The 14,537-nt window shown below is 34.1% G+C and overlaps 1 protein-coding gene across 1 annotated transcript in view; it reads right to left on the reverse strand.

The window, feature by feature from the left end:
• The window catches only part of AGL (amylo-alpha-1,6-glucosidase and 4-alpha-glucanotransferase), a 77,124-nt gene that overhangs the window by 31,697 nt on the left and 30,890 nt on the right, over positions 1 to 14,537 (reverse strand). Inside the window, exons 13-24 of the mRNA XM_028102148.2 lie at positions 13,064 to 13,187; positions 12,104 to 12,267; positions 11,205 to 11,306; positions 10,937 to 11,092; positions 10,690 to 10,840; positions 7,757 to 7,881; positions 7,557 to 7,669; positions 7,312 to 7,446; positions 5,902 to 6,032; positions 3,026 to 3,162; positions 2,467 to 2,600; positions 1,205 to 1,380 (exon numbers count right to left, since the gene is read on the reverse strand). Of these exons, the coding sequence (XP_027957949.1) occupies positions 1,205 to 1,380; positions 2,467 to 2,600; positions 3,026 to 3,162; positions 5,902 to 6,032; positions 7,312 to 7,446; positions 7,557 to 7,669; positions 7,757 to 7,881; positions 10,690 to 10,840; positions 10,937 to 11,092; positions 11,205 to 11,306; positions 12,104 to 12,267; positions 13,064 to 13,187 (1,648 nt within the window). The remainder of the gene's footprint in view (positions 1 to 1,204; positions 1,381 to 2,466; positions 2,601 to 3,025; positions 3,163 to 5,901; positions 6,033 to 7,311; positions 7,447 to 7,556; positions 7,670 to 7,756; positions 7,882 to 10,689; positions 10,841 to 10,936; positions 11,093 to 11,204; positions 11,307 to 12,103; positions 12,268 to 13,063; positions 13,188 to 14,537) is intronic.

Genomic DNA, 14,537 nt, shown 5'->3' on the forward strand with positions numbered 1-14,537 from the left:
TCAAACTTGTTAGTGTGGAATGTACAGAACACTTCCTTGGGATACTGGAAGAAAATATCAAATCTTCTATTTATATTTCTCAATTTATAGTTTCTATTTTTGTTTTATACTGTACCTGATTATAAGTATATTGAGTATCATAACTTCTATCAATATAGCATTTATAATATCAGTATATCAGTATATTTATTTTGGGAGTGCTTAACAATAGCAGTGAATAATCAAAAATGTTGAGATCACTATTTTGTGTAATAGGCTCCAAAGCAGTAGGCTTTAAAACCAAATTCTGCACATCAATTTTTTTTCCACAATGACCTAGTTCAGTTTCATGAGCATCTGTATGGATTCACAGGGGAAATATTAGTAGCAGGAGAAGATGAAATAGTGGAATGAAAATCTAAAACATGATTATGTAATTAAAGCATATAATCATTCTAAATGAAAAGTTAATTTCTTTTTTAGTTGTCAGGTCTTACTAAGTCTTTTTTCTTGGTCTGAGGTAGATGCAAAGTTAAGGGTAAACAGAGTAAATCACATAAATACTATTACTTTCATCCTGCAGTCTGGGAATTTTCAGTTGAGTTTGGAAAGTTCTAAATTCAGTGGCCTTAAATGTTAAGCACTTTCCATAAATAGCTTGAAGTACATTAAAAAGAAAATACAAGCCTGTTCTTAGATTTGTTACTTAATTCAGGTTTTAATACTACTTTCAGGAAAGGATGCCAAAAAATATGGCTGAAAGCATTTGAATGCAATAAGACATATAATAAAAAAAATATTTAACATTTGTTTTGTGTTTTGTAACTTGTAGAGGATTTTTCCATTATCTCTTGGTAATTTACAAGATTGAGTTAATTTTTTAAATTGGGAAAAAAGTATAATACAAAAAGGTAGTAAAACAAATCTGATAAAAAAATAAAAATGTCAATAGTCGGAAAAAAACAGAAACATGCAGAAGGATTAACCAGCCACAATGAAAAACACACATAAATAAATGCCTGTTGCACAGTATTAATTAAATAATAAGCACAAATATTAGTTCTACAAGTGAATATAAAATTTTACTAAGCAGTCACATAAAATCTTGGATAACATCATGAGTCTTTTTTTAAAAAATAGTGATTTCCCCATAACTTTTCCTCCTTGAATAATACTGACACATTTTAACCTTTTTTTAACATTTAACATTTATGGAATTTCTTACCTGCAGCTAGAGACACACAACACTGCTCCTTTTCTTTTGTGATCTCATTTAGCCTGTATGGTACATCCATAAGTGAAGGTGAAAGAAGTGGCAGAGAAGGGCACTTTCCTACTCCACACATCTGTACTGATCCCAGTGAAAGGTGTTTCACAAAGGTAGACCCATTCTGAACAAAGCTGTAACAAAGTGACTGGGTTTAAAATATTATTTGTAGAACTACAAAAATTTTATTACTTATTTATTTACTTAAAAAGTTTTATTGTGGTAAGAACGCTTAACTTGAAATCTACTCTCTTAACAGATTTCTAACTGTACAAAGCAATAATACTGTTATTTACAGGCACAGTGTTACACAGCAGATCTCTAGAACTTACTCAGCTTGCATAACCATTGTTTCAAAAATTTTTAGCAGTATCATTTTAATTGGCTTCTTTCCTTCAACTAGGCTTTCTACCAGATGTGTAATAATGGTAATACTGGCTGAAAACATTTTCAATTTGGTTAGATTTCAGAGCTGCTTTCATTTCACCCAATATTATGGCTGACTTTAAGTCCAAGGCCCGTTGTGCAACAAATGGAAGGGCTGAAGTTTTGTTCTTTTTTTTTTTTTCCAAAGATTTTATTTATTTATTTGAGAGAGAGAGAGAACATGAGCTGGGTGAGGGGCAGAGGGAGAAGCAGACTCCCTGCCAAACAGGGAACCTGATGCGGGGCTTGATCCTGGGACTCGGGGATCATGACCTGAGCCAAAGGCAGATGCTTAACTGACCGAGCCACCCAGGCACCCCTGAAGTTTTGTTCTTTCTGAAATTATTCCCAAGTCAATTTGGTGGCTCTTCAGTGGTACATTCTGATCTGTAATTTCATTTTAGGGAAATTCATCACTAAAGGCAAATTTCATTCATAATAATTGTGGAATAATTTTTCTCTTAATGAAAAATTAGAAAAAGAACTGTGTATTCATATTTTAAAAATTGTATCTGTTAACAAGTCAAGGAATAAATAGAAGCAAATAATATGAAACAATTAAATTTTCCCATGAACATGTGTTTTTAGCTTTACTGAACAGATTTTAATACCTATGTTTGTTTTTGTATGCTCCAGATAAAATGATACATATACATTTACTCTCCACTTACAACTTTTTCAAATCGATGAATCTATGATAATTCCTTATGTTTTGGTCTTTCAAAAGTATATAAACTGACTGCATATAGTTTCTACACAAACATGCCTATTTACTCAAGCTTTGTTGGCTATACCTTGACATCTGCTTCCATGCTATATCCAGAAGAGTGGTGTATGCACCAATTAATATAGCATCGAAGTAACATGGGATAAGATAACGTGGGATCTGCTTCAGGTAGAAGAACATAGCTTGCAACCATTTACCAACCTGTTATAAAAATAATTTTAAAAGTTAATTTGGTGTGTTTATAGGCTAGGTGCATTTTAAGAGGTAAATCCAAGCATGCAGCTCTACTATCTAGTAATCTATCAACCAGATTTCCATTTAGTAGAATGGGAAGATGATGAAGAAGGGAGGAACGTATTTTAGGTTAGAAAACTGTTAATTTTATTTAAAAACTTTATTTATTTATTTGCAGAGAGCAGGAACACCAGCAGGGGGAATGGGAGAGGGAAAGCAGGGGGCCTGATGTGGGGCTCGATCCCAGACCCTGGGATCATGACCTGAGCTGAAGGCAGACGCTTAATGACTAAGCCACCCAGGCGCCCAAAAACTGTTAATTTTATATATACCATAGTAATATAGTTTTTATTGTTTCCTTGTTTTGTGAACTAGAATAGAGTTTTACTTACTTCAGCAATAGTTCCGGATCGTGAAATAAGTCGGTTACTGACATAGTCAATCATCCAATCTCCAGATCTCAAATTATCACAAAAGGGATGCCCCAAGTCATTCTTTGGTCTTATTTCTGCCAAGACGGACATTAATCCTGAAAATTCATAGAAATATCATGCTGTTATTGGCAGAGGCAATTTGTTCCCATAGCCTGGGCTACTGCTGTCTCTAAAGATGTGGGGTGAACACATATAGAGGTAGACAAAAGGACTGCAGAGACCACAGTGGCACTTCCCATGGTTGGAAATAACTGTGGCAACACTGGCTTGACCTGATATACAAAGACATACTGAAGGAGACTACTGTCGCAGGAGCTATGCAGAGCTTTCCAAGATTCCTAACTTCTGAGACTTGTCTTGTTCTACTGAATTTTAATATTATAATATTCAAAGGCAACTAACTGGCATAGTTTCCCTGCCCTAAGGCATTGGGGGGAAAATTGATAAGTCTGTATCTTCTCATGTTGAAAAGTGGCAGAATCATTAATATTCAGGCAATCACAGGACTGGTTTCAGAGAGAGCAAGAGCATCTCTGGTGATAATAATAATAAGGCCTGCTTTGGAAAGGATCTTTGAAATGTAATAAGAGGGATTTGGAACTAAAACTACCAAGGTGAGGTATATGAGCATATCCTTAAGTAATACTCAAACAGAAACATTACAATTTCTATGCATACATAGTAGTTTCTGTTATTTCAATGACAGAACAACAGTACTTCTTTCATTACCCAATAATGTAATAATTTCCACCTTAAAAATATTATATCAATAGCCTCACCAAGTTCATTTTGACTTTATTTATATATTTAGGATTTAATTTTACTGTGTATATAGCATGTCTTGAGAATAAAAAAATAAATATGTAAATTTAAGATGTAGTTCTTTCTCTTAAGAGGCTTACATACTTCTTTGGGAAACAAAGCTTAAGACATAAAAAAAAAACTAGGAAACAAGACAGTATAAAATAATGCTCTACTTTTGCTCCAGCATTTTCAGGGGAGGCTAATATAACTCAGTAAACGTAAGTTTCACTTGTTGAATAATGGTGACATGATGAAGCAGCATTTTAGGAAAAGAGATCTGATCAATGGGATAGAATGTTGTATGGAAGAGGTAACAAGAAGTTGGAAAACTGATTCCTGGATTTTGCAGACAGGACTTAGTCTTTGAATAGGGTGTTAACTACGAAAATAAAAGGATATAGTATACCACAGAGAAAACAGAAAAAAATCCAGGCACAATTACTGATTGAGTACCGAAGATAAAAGGACAGAAGCAACAACACATTCCTGGATTCCAGCATGATTGAATGTGTATTATTATAAGAAGTAGGGAAGAAGAGAAGGGGTATTGTTTAGAGGAGAGAAAGCTGATCAAGTCAAGTCTGACTTAACTGGATGTTGCTATTAAGAGCCTGCTAGAAATATCCAGTGGAATGCTGGAAATACGAAACTGTCAGAGAAAAAGGGGTTGATATAAAGTAAAAAGTAAATCAGGAGAGAGTTAGTGAAGAACTAGAACTTAACTTTAAGAAAGACAAAGGCCAGAAAAGTTCAGAAAAGTGTGGTCTTTTCAGTCAGGGAGCAGAAGGAATTCAACAGCTCAGGGTGAAAATGGAGTAAACAGCTGTCTATGACTGGTAACACACACATTTCTCTATTTCTCACAGCACAAAACATTTTGTGTTGAAAACTAGACTCTTTTAGGAAAAAAATGTCAAAAGTACAAAAGTCTAGAAGAAATTTATTGAGATCAGCTTCTTGTGTACTTGGTTTTGTAGAAAGTACAAAAGCTAAAAAAACAGGAATGCAAAAAAGGCAAACATTCTTCTTTCTGAAGGTACAATCTACTTAGTGGAGTTTCAAAGCTAACAATTATAAAGTACTAACTATGAACTAAGTGTTATTTAAGTGCTTTACATGTATTAAGTCATTTAATCCTTATAGTAGGTACTATTATTGTTTCCATTTTACAGATGAGAAAACTGGGCCATGGAGAGTTTACTCCAAGGTTATAATGCCAGTGAGTGTAACCCAGGGAGTCTAGAGCCCATTTTTACCACAAGAATAAAGCTTCGCAAAACACTGTACTAATTAATAAAATAAGGCACTATCTTCCAAGTAAGGCAGTGTAGCAAATAAGAGGTATAGTAAATTAATGCAATGGTATCCAGGGGACTAAGATATTACCATGAAAAATAATAGTTAAGGAATACTTTGTGGAAGATGTAAGAATTGAACTCATTCTTAAAGATGGGTTAGGTGGACAAAGAAAATAAGGAGTTGCAAAGGAGGCATAACATGTGGAATACTATATGAACTAGGAACACATGTGTGATAAACCAAATTTCCTAGATAAAAATCCAAGAAAATATTTCCAACCAGATGGGTTAAACTGATAATTAAATATTTAGATCCTATGTCCTGCCTTACAACTACTCTAACTGCATATGTTTTATTGTAAGTTCTCTTTGTAGGATAAAACAAATATGCAATGAGACAAAGTTTCTGATTAGATGAAAAAGGAAGATGAATGTATTATATTTATAACCTAGTCCCACTTGGTCCCAAATAAATTTTCTCATTTAGTCTTCCAAAAAGCCTATGAAAGAGACAGTATTATTCACATTTTATAGAGGCAGAAATTGGGGCACAGAGAAGTTACTTGTTGGAGGTCAATGAATGAGTAGGTGGCAGAGCCACAATTTGAACCCAAGCAGTTGAATTCTGAGCCCATACTTTAATTCTATAAAGAAGATACCAAATGACCCTAAAAAAAAAAAAAAAAAAAAAAAAAAGAACCCAAAAGCTTAACTATCCTTGTATTTGCTTACCTTGAAGCCCTGCATATTTAAGAGATGACCAGTTTGGTATGTCATAACAGCCTCCACCATCTTCTTGTTCTTCTGCTTCACATCGGTAAAGTACCTGATTCAGCTCGGCCAAAGTTAATTTTGAGGCAATGCTAAGAAGTAGAAAATAAAAAGAACTGGTTAAATACAGTAAGATTTCACTTGCTGTCAACAAATAAGAAAATCTGAATCATAACCATAAAATGTCTTAGCAATGTATGTTTTAGTAACTCAGCATTATAATATACATGTAATATATGTTATAAATAATAATTAAAGGATAAAACATGCTAAAAATTCAGTTGGAAAGTAACATTTCTTTCAAGCCAAGAAAATAATCAATTGCCAAATTTTATTACTTAGAAGTATGCTGGAAAAATCTTTTGATTGCTACAAACTTTTTCTCACAAATTTGCTTTTTCAATCTTTCTAGATGGGCTTGGTTTTTTTTCCCTTCTTTATATTCTCCTAAGGAGGACATCAATAACCCACTTTTTATGCTAATTATCTTAAAATCAAAATACTTGTCCAAGGACCAGCAAAGGGATAATCAAAAGTCACAGTTAACCACCTTAGAAATCACATAGTATTTCTCTTCTTTCCCTTCTCTCCTCTCCCAAGGTGGCACTGCCCGTTAGCTGTGTTATTCAAGAAACCAAGATTTTCTTATATAAAGATGCTTCTTGATAACAGTCAGAAGGAGGTGTCTATCAGGGCCTTGGTTTCCCCTTTGTCCAGGTAGCAGTGAGACTGTATAACTGACCACACTTGAATACAATGAAAACCCTACTTTTTTACAATTCTAGCTGTTCAGGTCATTTCATTCTACAGAACTGAACACATAGCCTCTTGAATGTACTTCCTTCTTTCTCTTTTAGTTCTGTCTCAAGTGAGAAAATTATAGTTGGCTGTGCTGAACAAAAACAAAAAATTTAGCTTAGGGGCACCTGGCTGGCTCAGTGCAAAGAACATGTGACTCTTGACCTCAAGAGTCATGAGTTTAGGCCCCAGGTTGCATGTGGAGCCTACTTCAAAAAAATAAATACTTAAAAAAATGATGTGGAAGGAATATAGTGTATGCAACTTAGTCTCGGATAGTTCAGAAAAATTGTGTGCATGTGTGTGTGTATAGAGATGTATGTGTGTGTTTGCCTGTATCTATAGCTACATATAGAGAGTGCATGAGTGTGAGAGAGCACACATGCAAGCACACCTGCAAATGATAAAGCAATAGGACAAAATTTTAACAGATGATGCTGATATGACTATTGGTCCTTGGACCACCATCTGAGTAGCAAGGATACAGAGGAACCTTAAAACTGCTTAAATCAGGCTTGTGGTAACTTATCAATTATTAAAGTGGCACATCTCCATAAACTAAGGCATACTTACAAAGCAAAAGGAATTTTTAATATAGGATCTGAGTTGTCAACAGCAAGGCTCCCAGATTTAAAGTGAGGACTGAACTGTGTCAGATGATTTCGAAGAATTCCAACAGCGACTTGTGCATGTGGATCAAGACTAACTCTGAAAATGTTAATTAAAAAATGGTTACTTTATAGGAATGATTTAGTCAAAATTAACAGAATATGTAATCTATTTTACAAGCAAAGTCAACAGTTTGAACTCCAACATACCTGAATATAATAACACTTCCTGGAGACAAGTTTTCAAATTCTATTTCTTGAATATACTCATTCGGTCCTTTTGTGGCAACTCCAGCTTGTTTAACAATTTTACTTTCACTAAGCTTGAAAAAAATTGTATAAAACCATTCAATCAATAATTCTAATGTCCTTAAGATGTTAAACAGTAGTAAGATGAGAGTCCCAAATACCTGAATATGTTCTCTAATTTCTACTGTGATATTTGGCATTCCATTGATTGAATTCTCATCCTTCTGATAAGGTTTTGTATTTCTCTCAATAGTTCTAGCTTCAAGAACTACTTCTTCAATTTTGCCTAGGAATACATAAAAATTGTTAACCAAATTTCATATTAGACCACCTGAAATTAGGAATTGCTAATTCAACTTAATTAACCTTAAAGTTGAATATGAAATATCAGTCTGAGTAGATGATTCTACCCAAGATGCATTTTTCACGCAAATGCTTTTGTTTTTAAAATCATAAATTAACATCTATTTGAAAAAAGATTTTTTTATTGTCTTTATTTTTAAAGATTTTATTTATTTATTCATGAGAGACAGACAGAGAGAGAGAGAGAGAGAGAGAGAAAGAGAGAGGGAGGCTGAGGGAGAAGCAGGCTCCCCAAGGGGCAGGGAGCCCGATGCGGGACTCGATCCCAGGACCCTGGGATCATGACCCAAGCCGAAGGCAGACGCTCAACCACCTGAGCCACCCAGGTACCCCTGATAAAAGATCTTATCAAGTAATAATGGCTTAGCTCTTAGGAACAATATATATATAACCTTCCTAATTTTAAGCAGAGTAAATAAATCATTTGAAAGACTTACAAAAAAAAAATGAAAAATTTCAGAAATACAAAAAGTAGGGAAAAATTTTAAAAAGCCAGATCCGATTTTCCAGCTAAGGAAAACATTACAAATGTGTACCCTTTCTTCCCCTTCAGAGGTAACCATTACCTGCAGTTTGGTGTTCATAGATCCTGTGCCTTTTTACTACATACGTCTGTTTCTCAAAACAACATATATTATTTTCCATATTTCCAAGTTTTATTAAAGTGGATTCAAATTATATATATATATAATTTCTGCAACTTGCTTCCTATTAAACAACACTGTATTTTTTAGATTTGCTCACGTTGCTACATAAGCTACAGCTTATTTGTTTCAAATGTCAAATAATATTCCATTGTATGAATATACCAGATATATTGTTGTGCCTGTCTTCTAATGAAACATATGAGAGTTTCTCAGAGATAAACCTAGGAGCAGAATTGCTGAGTCAAAGGATAATATAAAACTTGAATTTTATTATTTAAGTTATTTACAAAGCCATTAATCTGACAATAAGTAACAGTACCTTTTGATCCAGAAATTCTACTTCCTTGAAATAATTACTAAGAAATTGTTCAAAAGAAAAGAATTATTCCTAATGTATATTCACTGTTAAATATACTAAATAACAAATGTTTTTTAAAGATTTTATTTATTTGACAGAGAGACACAGCCAGAGAGGGAACACAAGCAGGGGTAGTGGGTGAGGGAGAAGCAGGCTTCCCAAGGAGCAGGGAGCCCAATGTGGGGCTCGATCCCAGGACCCTGGGATCATGACCTGAGCTGAAGGCAGACGCTTAACGACTGAGCTACCCAGGCGCCCCAAACATACTAAGGAATATTAAAGATGGAATACTAACATAATAAAATATGAAATATTTAACATAATGAAAATCATAATTTTGTGACAAAATGGAAATGTTTTAATAATGACCAATGACCAAAACAAAACCTGAGATATATTGTTCACACTGATTGCAACCATGTAAAATTGTGTATGTACATTACCAACAATCAGACAAGATTACTGACTATACACTTGCAAGCAGTTAAAAATAACTAATGAACATTTAACCTTAAAACTATTCAGTTGATAATCTTTAAAAACTGGAGTTATACATATTTAATAACTAGCAGCCAAATAGAATATGACGATTTTTATGGGAATCTTCATCCCCTTAATTAATTGCCAGACTTGGACAGTTGCTATATGCACAGAAGAATGTTTTGCTATAATATATATAACAATAAGGAAGGAAAGAAAATACACACATCTAGAAAAAAAATCTAGCAATAATAAGGATATGATTTAGGGACGTGTTTTTATTTATTTATTTTAAAGATTTTATTTATTTATTTGGGAGAGAGACAGAGATAATGAGAGAGCATGAGCGGAGAGAAGAGGGAGAAGCAGGCTCCCCACTGAGCAGGGAGCCTGAGACAGGGCTCAATCCCAGGACCATGGGAAATTAATTTGGGGTAACTTACGTTTTTACTACTTGGAACAATTCCTGTTATGGAAATATCCTCAAATATTAACATTTTTTGAGTGGTAAAGTAGCTTTATTTTCCTCTTAATTCATTCCCTATTTTCTACTTTGCATAAAACAAGTATGTATTTCTTTTATACCCAGGAAATATATATGTATATTCATGTGTTTATATATGTGTATACACATGTATATTTGCAGTATGTCTAAGTGTGGATTTGTGTATGTGCATGTACATACATAAACACATATATAAACCAAGTGGAAAATAGTTTAATATTTAAGGCTTTTCATAATCCATTCTCAATTACCTTCCTAGCCTTCTGTCACTCCACTATTTCAACCAAATAGATATTTTCACTGGTCCCCAAATAGTCTTACTAACACGTATTAATATGAATTTTTTTTTTTACGTCTTTCAAGAACTAAAGTTCCATCTCCCTTGAGAAGCCTTTTCTAAATACTCAGTAATTTCTCTCTTTTGTGAACATATAGCAATTACAGTGTCTCCATAGCTCTTTGACAATTATAAAAACACATCCCGGAGTGCCTGGTTGAGTGTCTGCCTTTGGCTCAGGTCGTGATCAGTCTTAATTCTTTCTTTCTTCCTTTCTATAAAGTAAGCTCTACACCCAACATGGGGCTTGAACTCATAACTCTGAGATCAAGAGTCGCATGCTCTACCAACTGAGTCAGCCACGTGCCCCGAGTAGTGCAAAATTTCGAATTCTTTTTCTCAACTACAGCCACACTTGCACTGTGTTAAAATATAATCACAATAACATTTTTAAGTTGCATTACCAGGGATGCACATTTGAGGCACTTCCTTGCTGTAAAATGAAGTCTTAGGATTCCTGAAAGCAGTTCTAGACACAGACACAACAGACTGATGAATGCTGGGTGAATGTCTTGTTACTGCCACTATGTCTTCATCAACCTGATCCACATAAACCTGGGAAAGAGAAAGAGAAAACACGTTAGCACTCAAACTGCAAAGACTTACTCTGAAATTGAACCTTAAAAAACTTACAAAAATTTAGTTTCTTGCCTGAATGAAACCCTTGGCCCCAAGTTCTTGATGAAGTTTATTGATAGCACATCTGGCTGCAATAATTCCACTTTGGAAATTAACTTCACCTGTATTTGATGGCGATGCTCCAGGATTCCACTTAGTATAAAACCGTTCTTCAGAAACCACTGAAATCTGAACAAAGTGAATGTATACGTTTTAATTATAATAAGAACTTTTAGTAAAAATGCTCAAAGTCATTGGCCATGTGGATTAAAAGAAAACAAAAAACAACACAAAGACATACCTGATGAGGTACTAATTCATCATAGCCTTTAGTACTTCCACTAGCACAACATGCCATAGAAACAATCGTGGTACTTGGGAGAGCATCATATTCTGACCTATGCTAGAAAACAATAAAAAAAACCCCAAGGTTTATTTTCTTTCAAATGCAAAGTGCCATCCTATAGCATAATGAAGTAAAAGGATAGTTACATAGTTATACACTGTAAGACATTAATTGGCTTTATTTTATTTTTTGACATTAATTTGCTTTAAAACTAACAAAACATTTGAAAATTATGTACCACAATGACACAAATCTAAGACATGATTTTGAAGTATATGGATATTGCCATTAAATATCAGATCAAAACATTATTTATTTTTTCCTTTTCCAAGTATTTATTTATTTATTTATTAAAAGATTTTATTCATTTACTTGACAGAGAGAGAGAGAGCACAAGTAGGGGAGCGGCAGCAGAGGGAGAGGGAGAAGCAGGCTCCCCGCCGAGCAGGGAGTCCGATGTGGGACTCAATCCCAGGACCCTGGAACCATGACCTGAGCCAAAGGCAGACGCTTAACGACTGAGCCACCCAGGCGCCCCCCAAGTTTTTATTTAAATTCCAGTCAGTTAACATAGAGTGTAATATTAGTTTTGGGTGTTGTAGAATTGAGTGATTCATCACTTACATACCACACCCAGTGCTCACCAACAAGTGCCCTCCTTAATCCCCATCCCCCATTTAGCCCATCCCCCACCCACCTCCCTCCATCAATGCTTAAGTTTGTTCTCTTTAGTTGAGTCTGTTTTATTGTTTGCCTCTCTCTTTTTCCCCACTATGTTCATCTGTTATGTTTCTTAAATTCCACATATGAGTTTAGCAAAACAAGTAAATACAAGAAACAGATTAGATGCTTACCATAATAGGACACTCATTATCGTGGGTAATATCCATAAACAGGGCATGTGCAATGGCCGGCATTAATGGCCTCAAACAGGGCTGAACGAAAGACCCCACAGGTTCTCCTCCGTATCTATAAACCAATCTGCCCTCTTCATGGCTATTATACGCACTCATTGCCTCTGCAAAGCATTACAGAATATTTTAACAATCTTCATTATTATTGTTCTAGAAGAGGTTAGCTTTCTTATCATGACTAAGTTTCCAAAAAAAGACCACATAAAAATTATCAAAAATAAAACTGCTTTAAACATTTAAACAAATGTCTATTAGTTTAAGTGACAAAAAAGTCTTCTCTATAATTGGCCAGAGAAATGGCTCATGTAGGTAAAAGGGAACATATATTGTTTATTAGGATGTTGGTTATATAAGATCTATGGAAAGAAATCTAAGATTATATCATCTATCCAAGTAAGAGATGACACCAGATTTGTATATTTTCAAAAACAAAAAAATGCTTTGTTCATGAGTCATCAATTCATCCTACTGGTCTTTCAATTTATTTATTTATTTATTTAAAAGATTTTATTTATTTATTTGAGAGAGAGAGAGAGAGAGAGAGCATGAGAGGGGGGAGGGTCAGAGGGAGAAGCAGACTCCCTGCTGAGCAGGTAGTCCGATGTGGGACTCGATCCCGGGACTCCAGGATCATGACCTGAGCCGAAGGCAGTCGCTTAACCAACTGAGCCACCCAGGCGCCCTGGTCTTTCAATTTAAAATGAGATATTTTACCCCAAAGTGGAAATTTTTCCTGATTAAAAACAGACTGAGTTAGAGAAAAGTTTGTGTAGAGTACTTAAAAGAACATTAACTATGTTGAGAACTATTAAACTTTGTATATAATGGTATTAAATGCCTTTTAATCTACTTAAACAAAAACTAAAGTTTTAGATGGGAAATACACTTCAGCAAGCCTACCTCTTATTAGGGAACTAATGCCCAGTCTAGTAACAAAGATATTGTCCAGGTCTTCACTTCCTGTGAACAGTTCAGCTACTACATACAAATTGGGTTGCAGTTTCCTAGCAGCATCCAACATGTACTGCAAAAAGCACAGTCACAAATGTAACACAAAGAGAAAAGCAAGTGGGGGGAAGGAAAGGAGACAAGACTAGGCATGGATTTGACATAGGAAAATGTCATAGAACAAGACAAAATGGAAATCCAAGAAGAATTTCAAATAAATTTAATTGTGCATATGTAAGAAAACACAAAACACACCAATACACAGGAAACAAGAGAATTTATAAAGAGATTAAAACAGTTAAAAAGATAAGATTTTGCAAAGATAAAAAGACACAAAGAGAAAAAAAAGGAAGAAGAAAAATGTTAGTGTCACATTAAAAAAATGTAAACCATAACACTGTGATTCTGCTAGGCTTTCACCCTGTTTTATGTGGTTTTGTTTTTAATACCTCTAACCAGACTAATAATTTGCAGGCTTTGACTAGGCCATTATTGGTAAATTCCCTGCTGGCGAATCATTTAGCTATTGCAAAGATTAGGTCTGACTATACTAAAGCCAGCTTTTTCTACAAATGGCAATCAATTCTTATTCAGAAATCAAATTTGTTCTGATTTTTTTAACGTAATGTTTGCACAAAGGTTAATAAAAGAATTGAAATTCTATCAGCTAACAAGTAGGGTCCTAGAAGATTTTGTAACTTAAAATCAAGCAAATTGAGTTTTAATTTTCTGTTTTGCCATAATGTTATAATAACCTTAGAATTATATATATATTTTGCTGTTGCTAAGAGCACAATAAGGAAAAACTTCTGCTAGTTTTTGGAGCTAAAAAATGGTCTACCACCTTAACTAATGTTCACTAAATTCTTCCATATCAAGTCAATCTTTCATCATAGGACTTGAAACATATTCATTATAATACTGCCTTAATATAACAAATAGATATTTTCCAGATAAGTATACATTCCCAAAGAACACTAAGTTGTCACTAGGATGCTATCAAAGATCTTATAAACAGGATGAAAAGTGTATTTATAAAGTGGTGTTAGAAGATAATGCTATAAATTTTGGCACTGCCCCGGTTTCTGTAAAAAGCCCAAAGAGGGATAAACAGCCTTTATGTTTACACTTACATTTTTATAAATAATCAATAAAAATGGAATCAACGCTTAAATAATATCATATGTAACAAGTGACTTCAGTGTCTATTACTATATTAAAACCAACCAACCAGAAAATAACAAGACTAAGATAGATATTTGCATATTATTAAAATATTAATATTAACCCTTTAAAAGTTAATAAGAAAATATTAGCAATATTTTAATAATATACATGGCAATATGGTTATGTATATATTATCAGAGACAATATGATCTACTTCCCTAAACTGAAATAAAAATATTAACTCGTTAAACATTTTATA

This window comes from Eumetopias jubatus, unplaced genomic scaffold (genome assembly GCF_037043125.1).
Source record: "Eumetopias jubatus isolate StellerSeaLion01/CBP00866 unplaced genomic scaffold, mEumJub1_p1.0 scaffold_4, whole genome shotgun sequence".
Classification (NCBI taxonomy): Eukaryota; Metazoa; Chordata; class Mammalia; order Carnivora; family Otariidae; genus Eumetopias; species Eumetopias jubatus.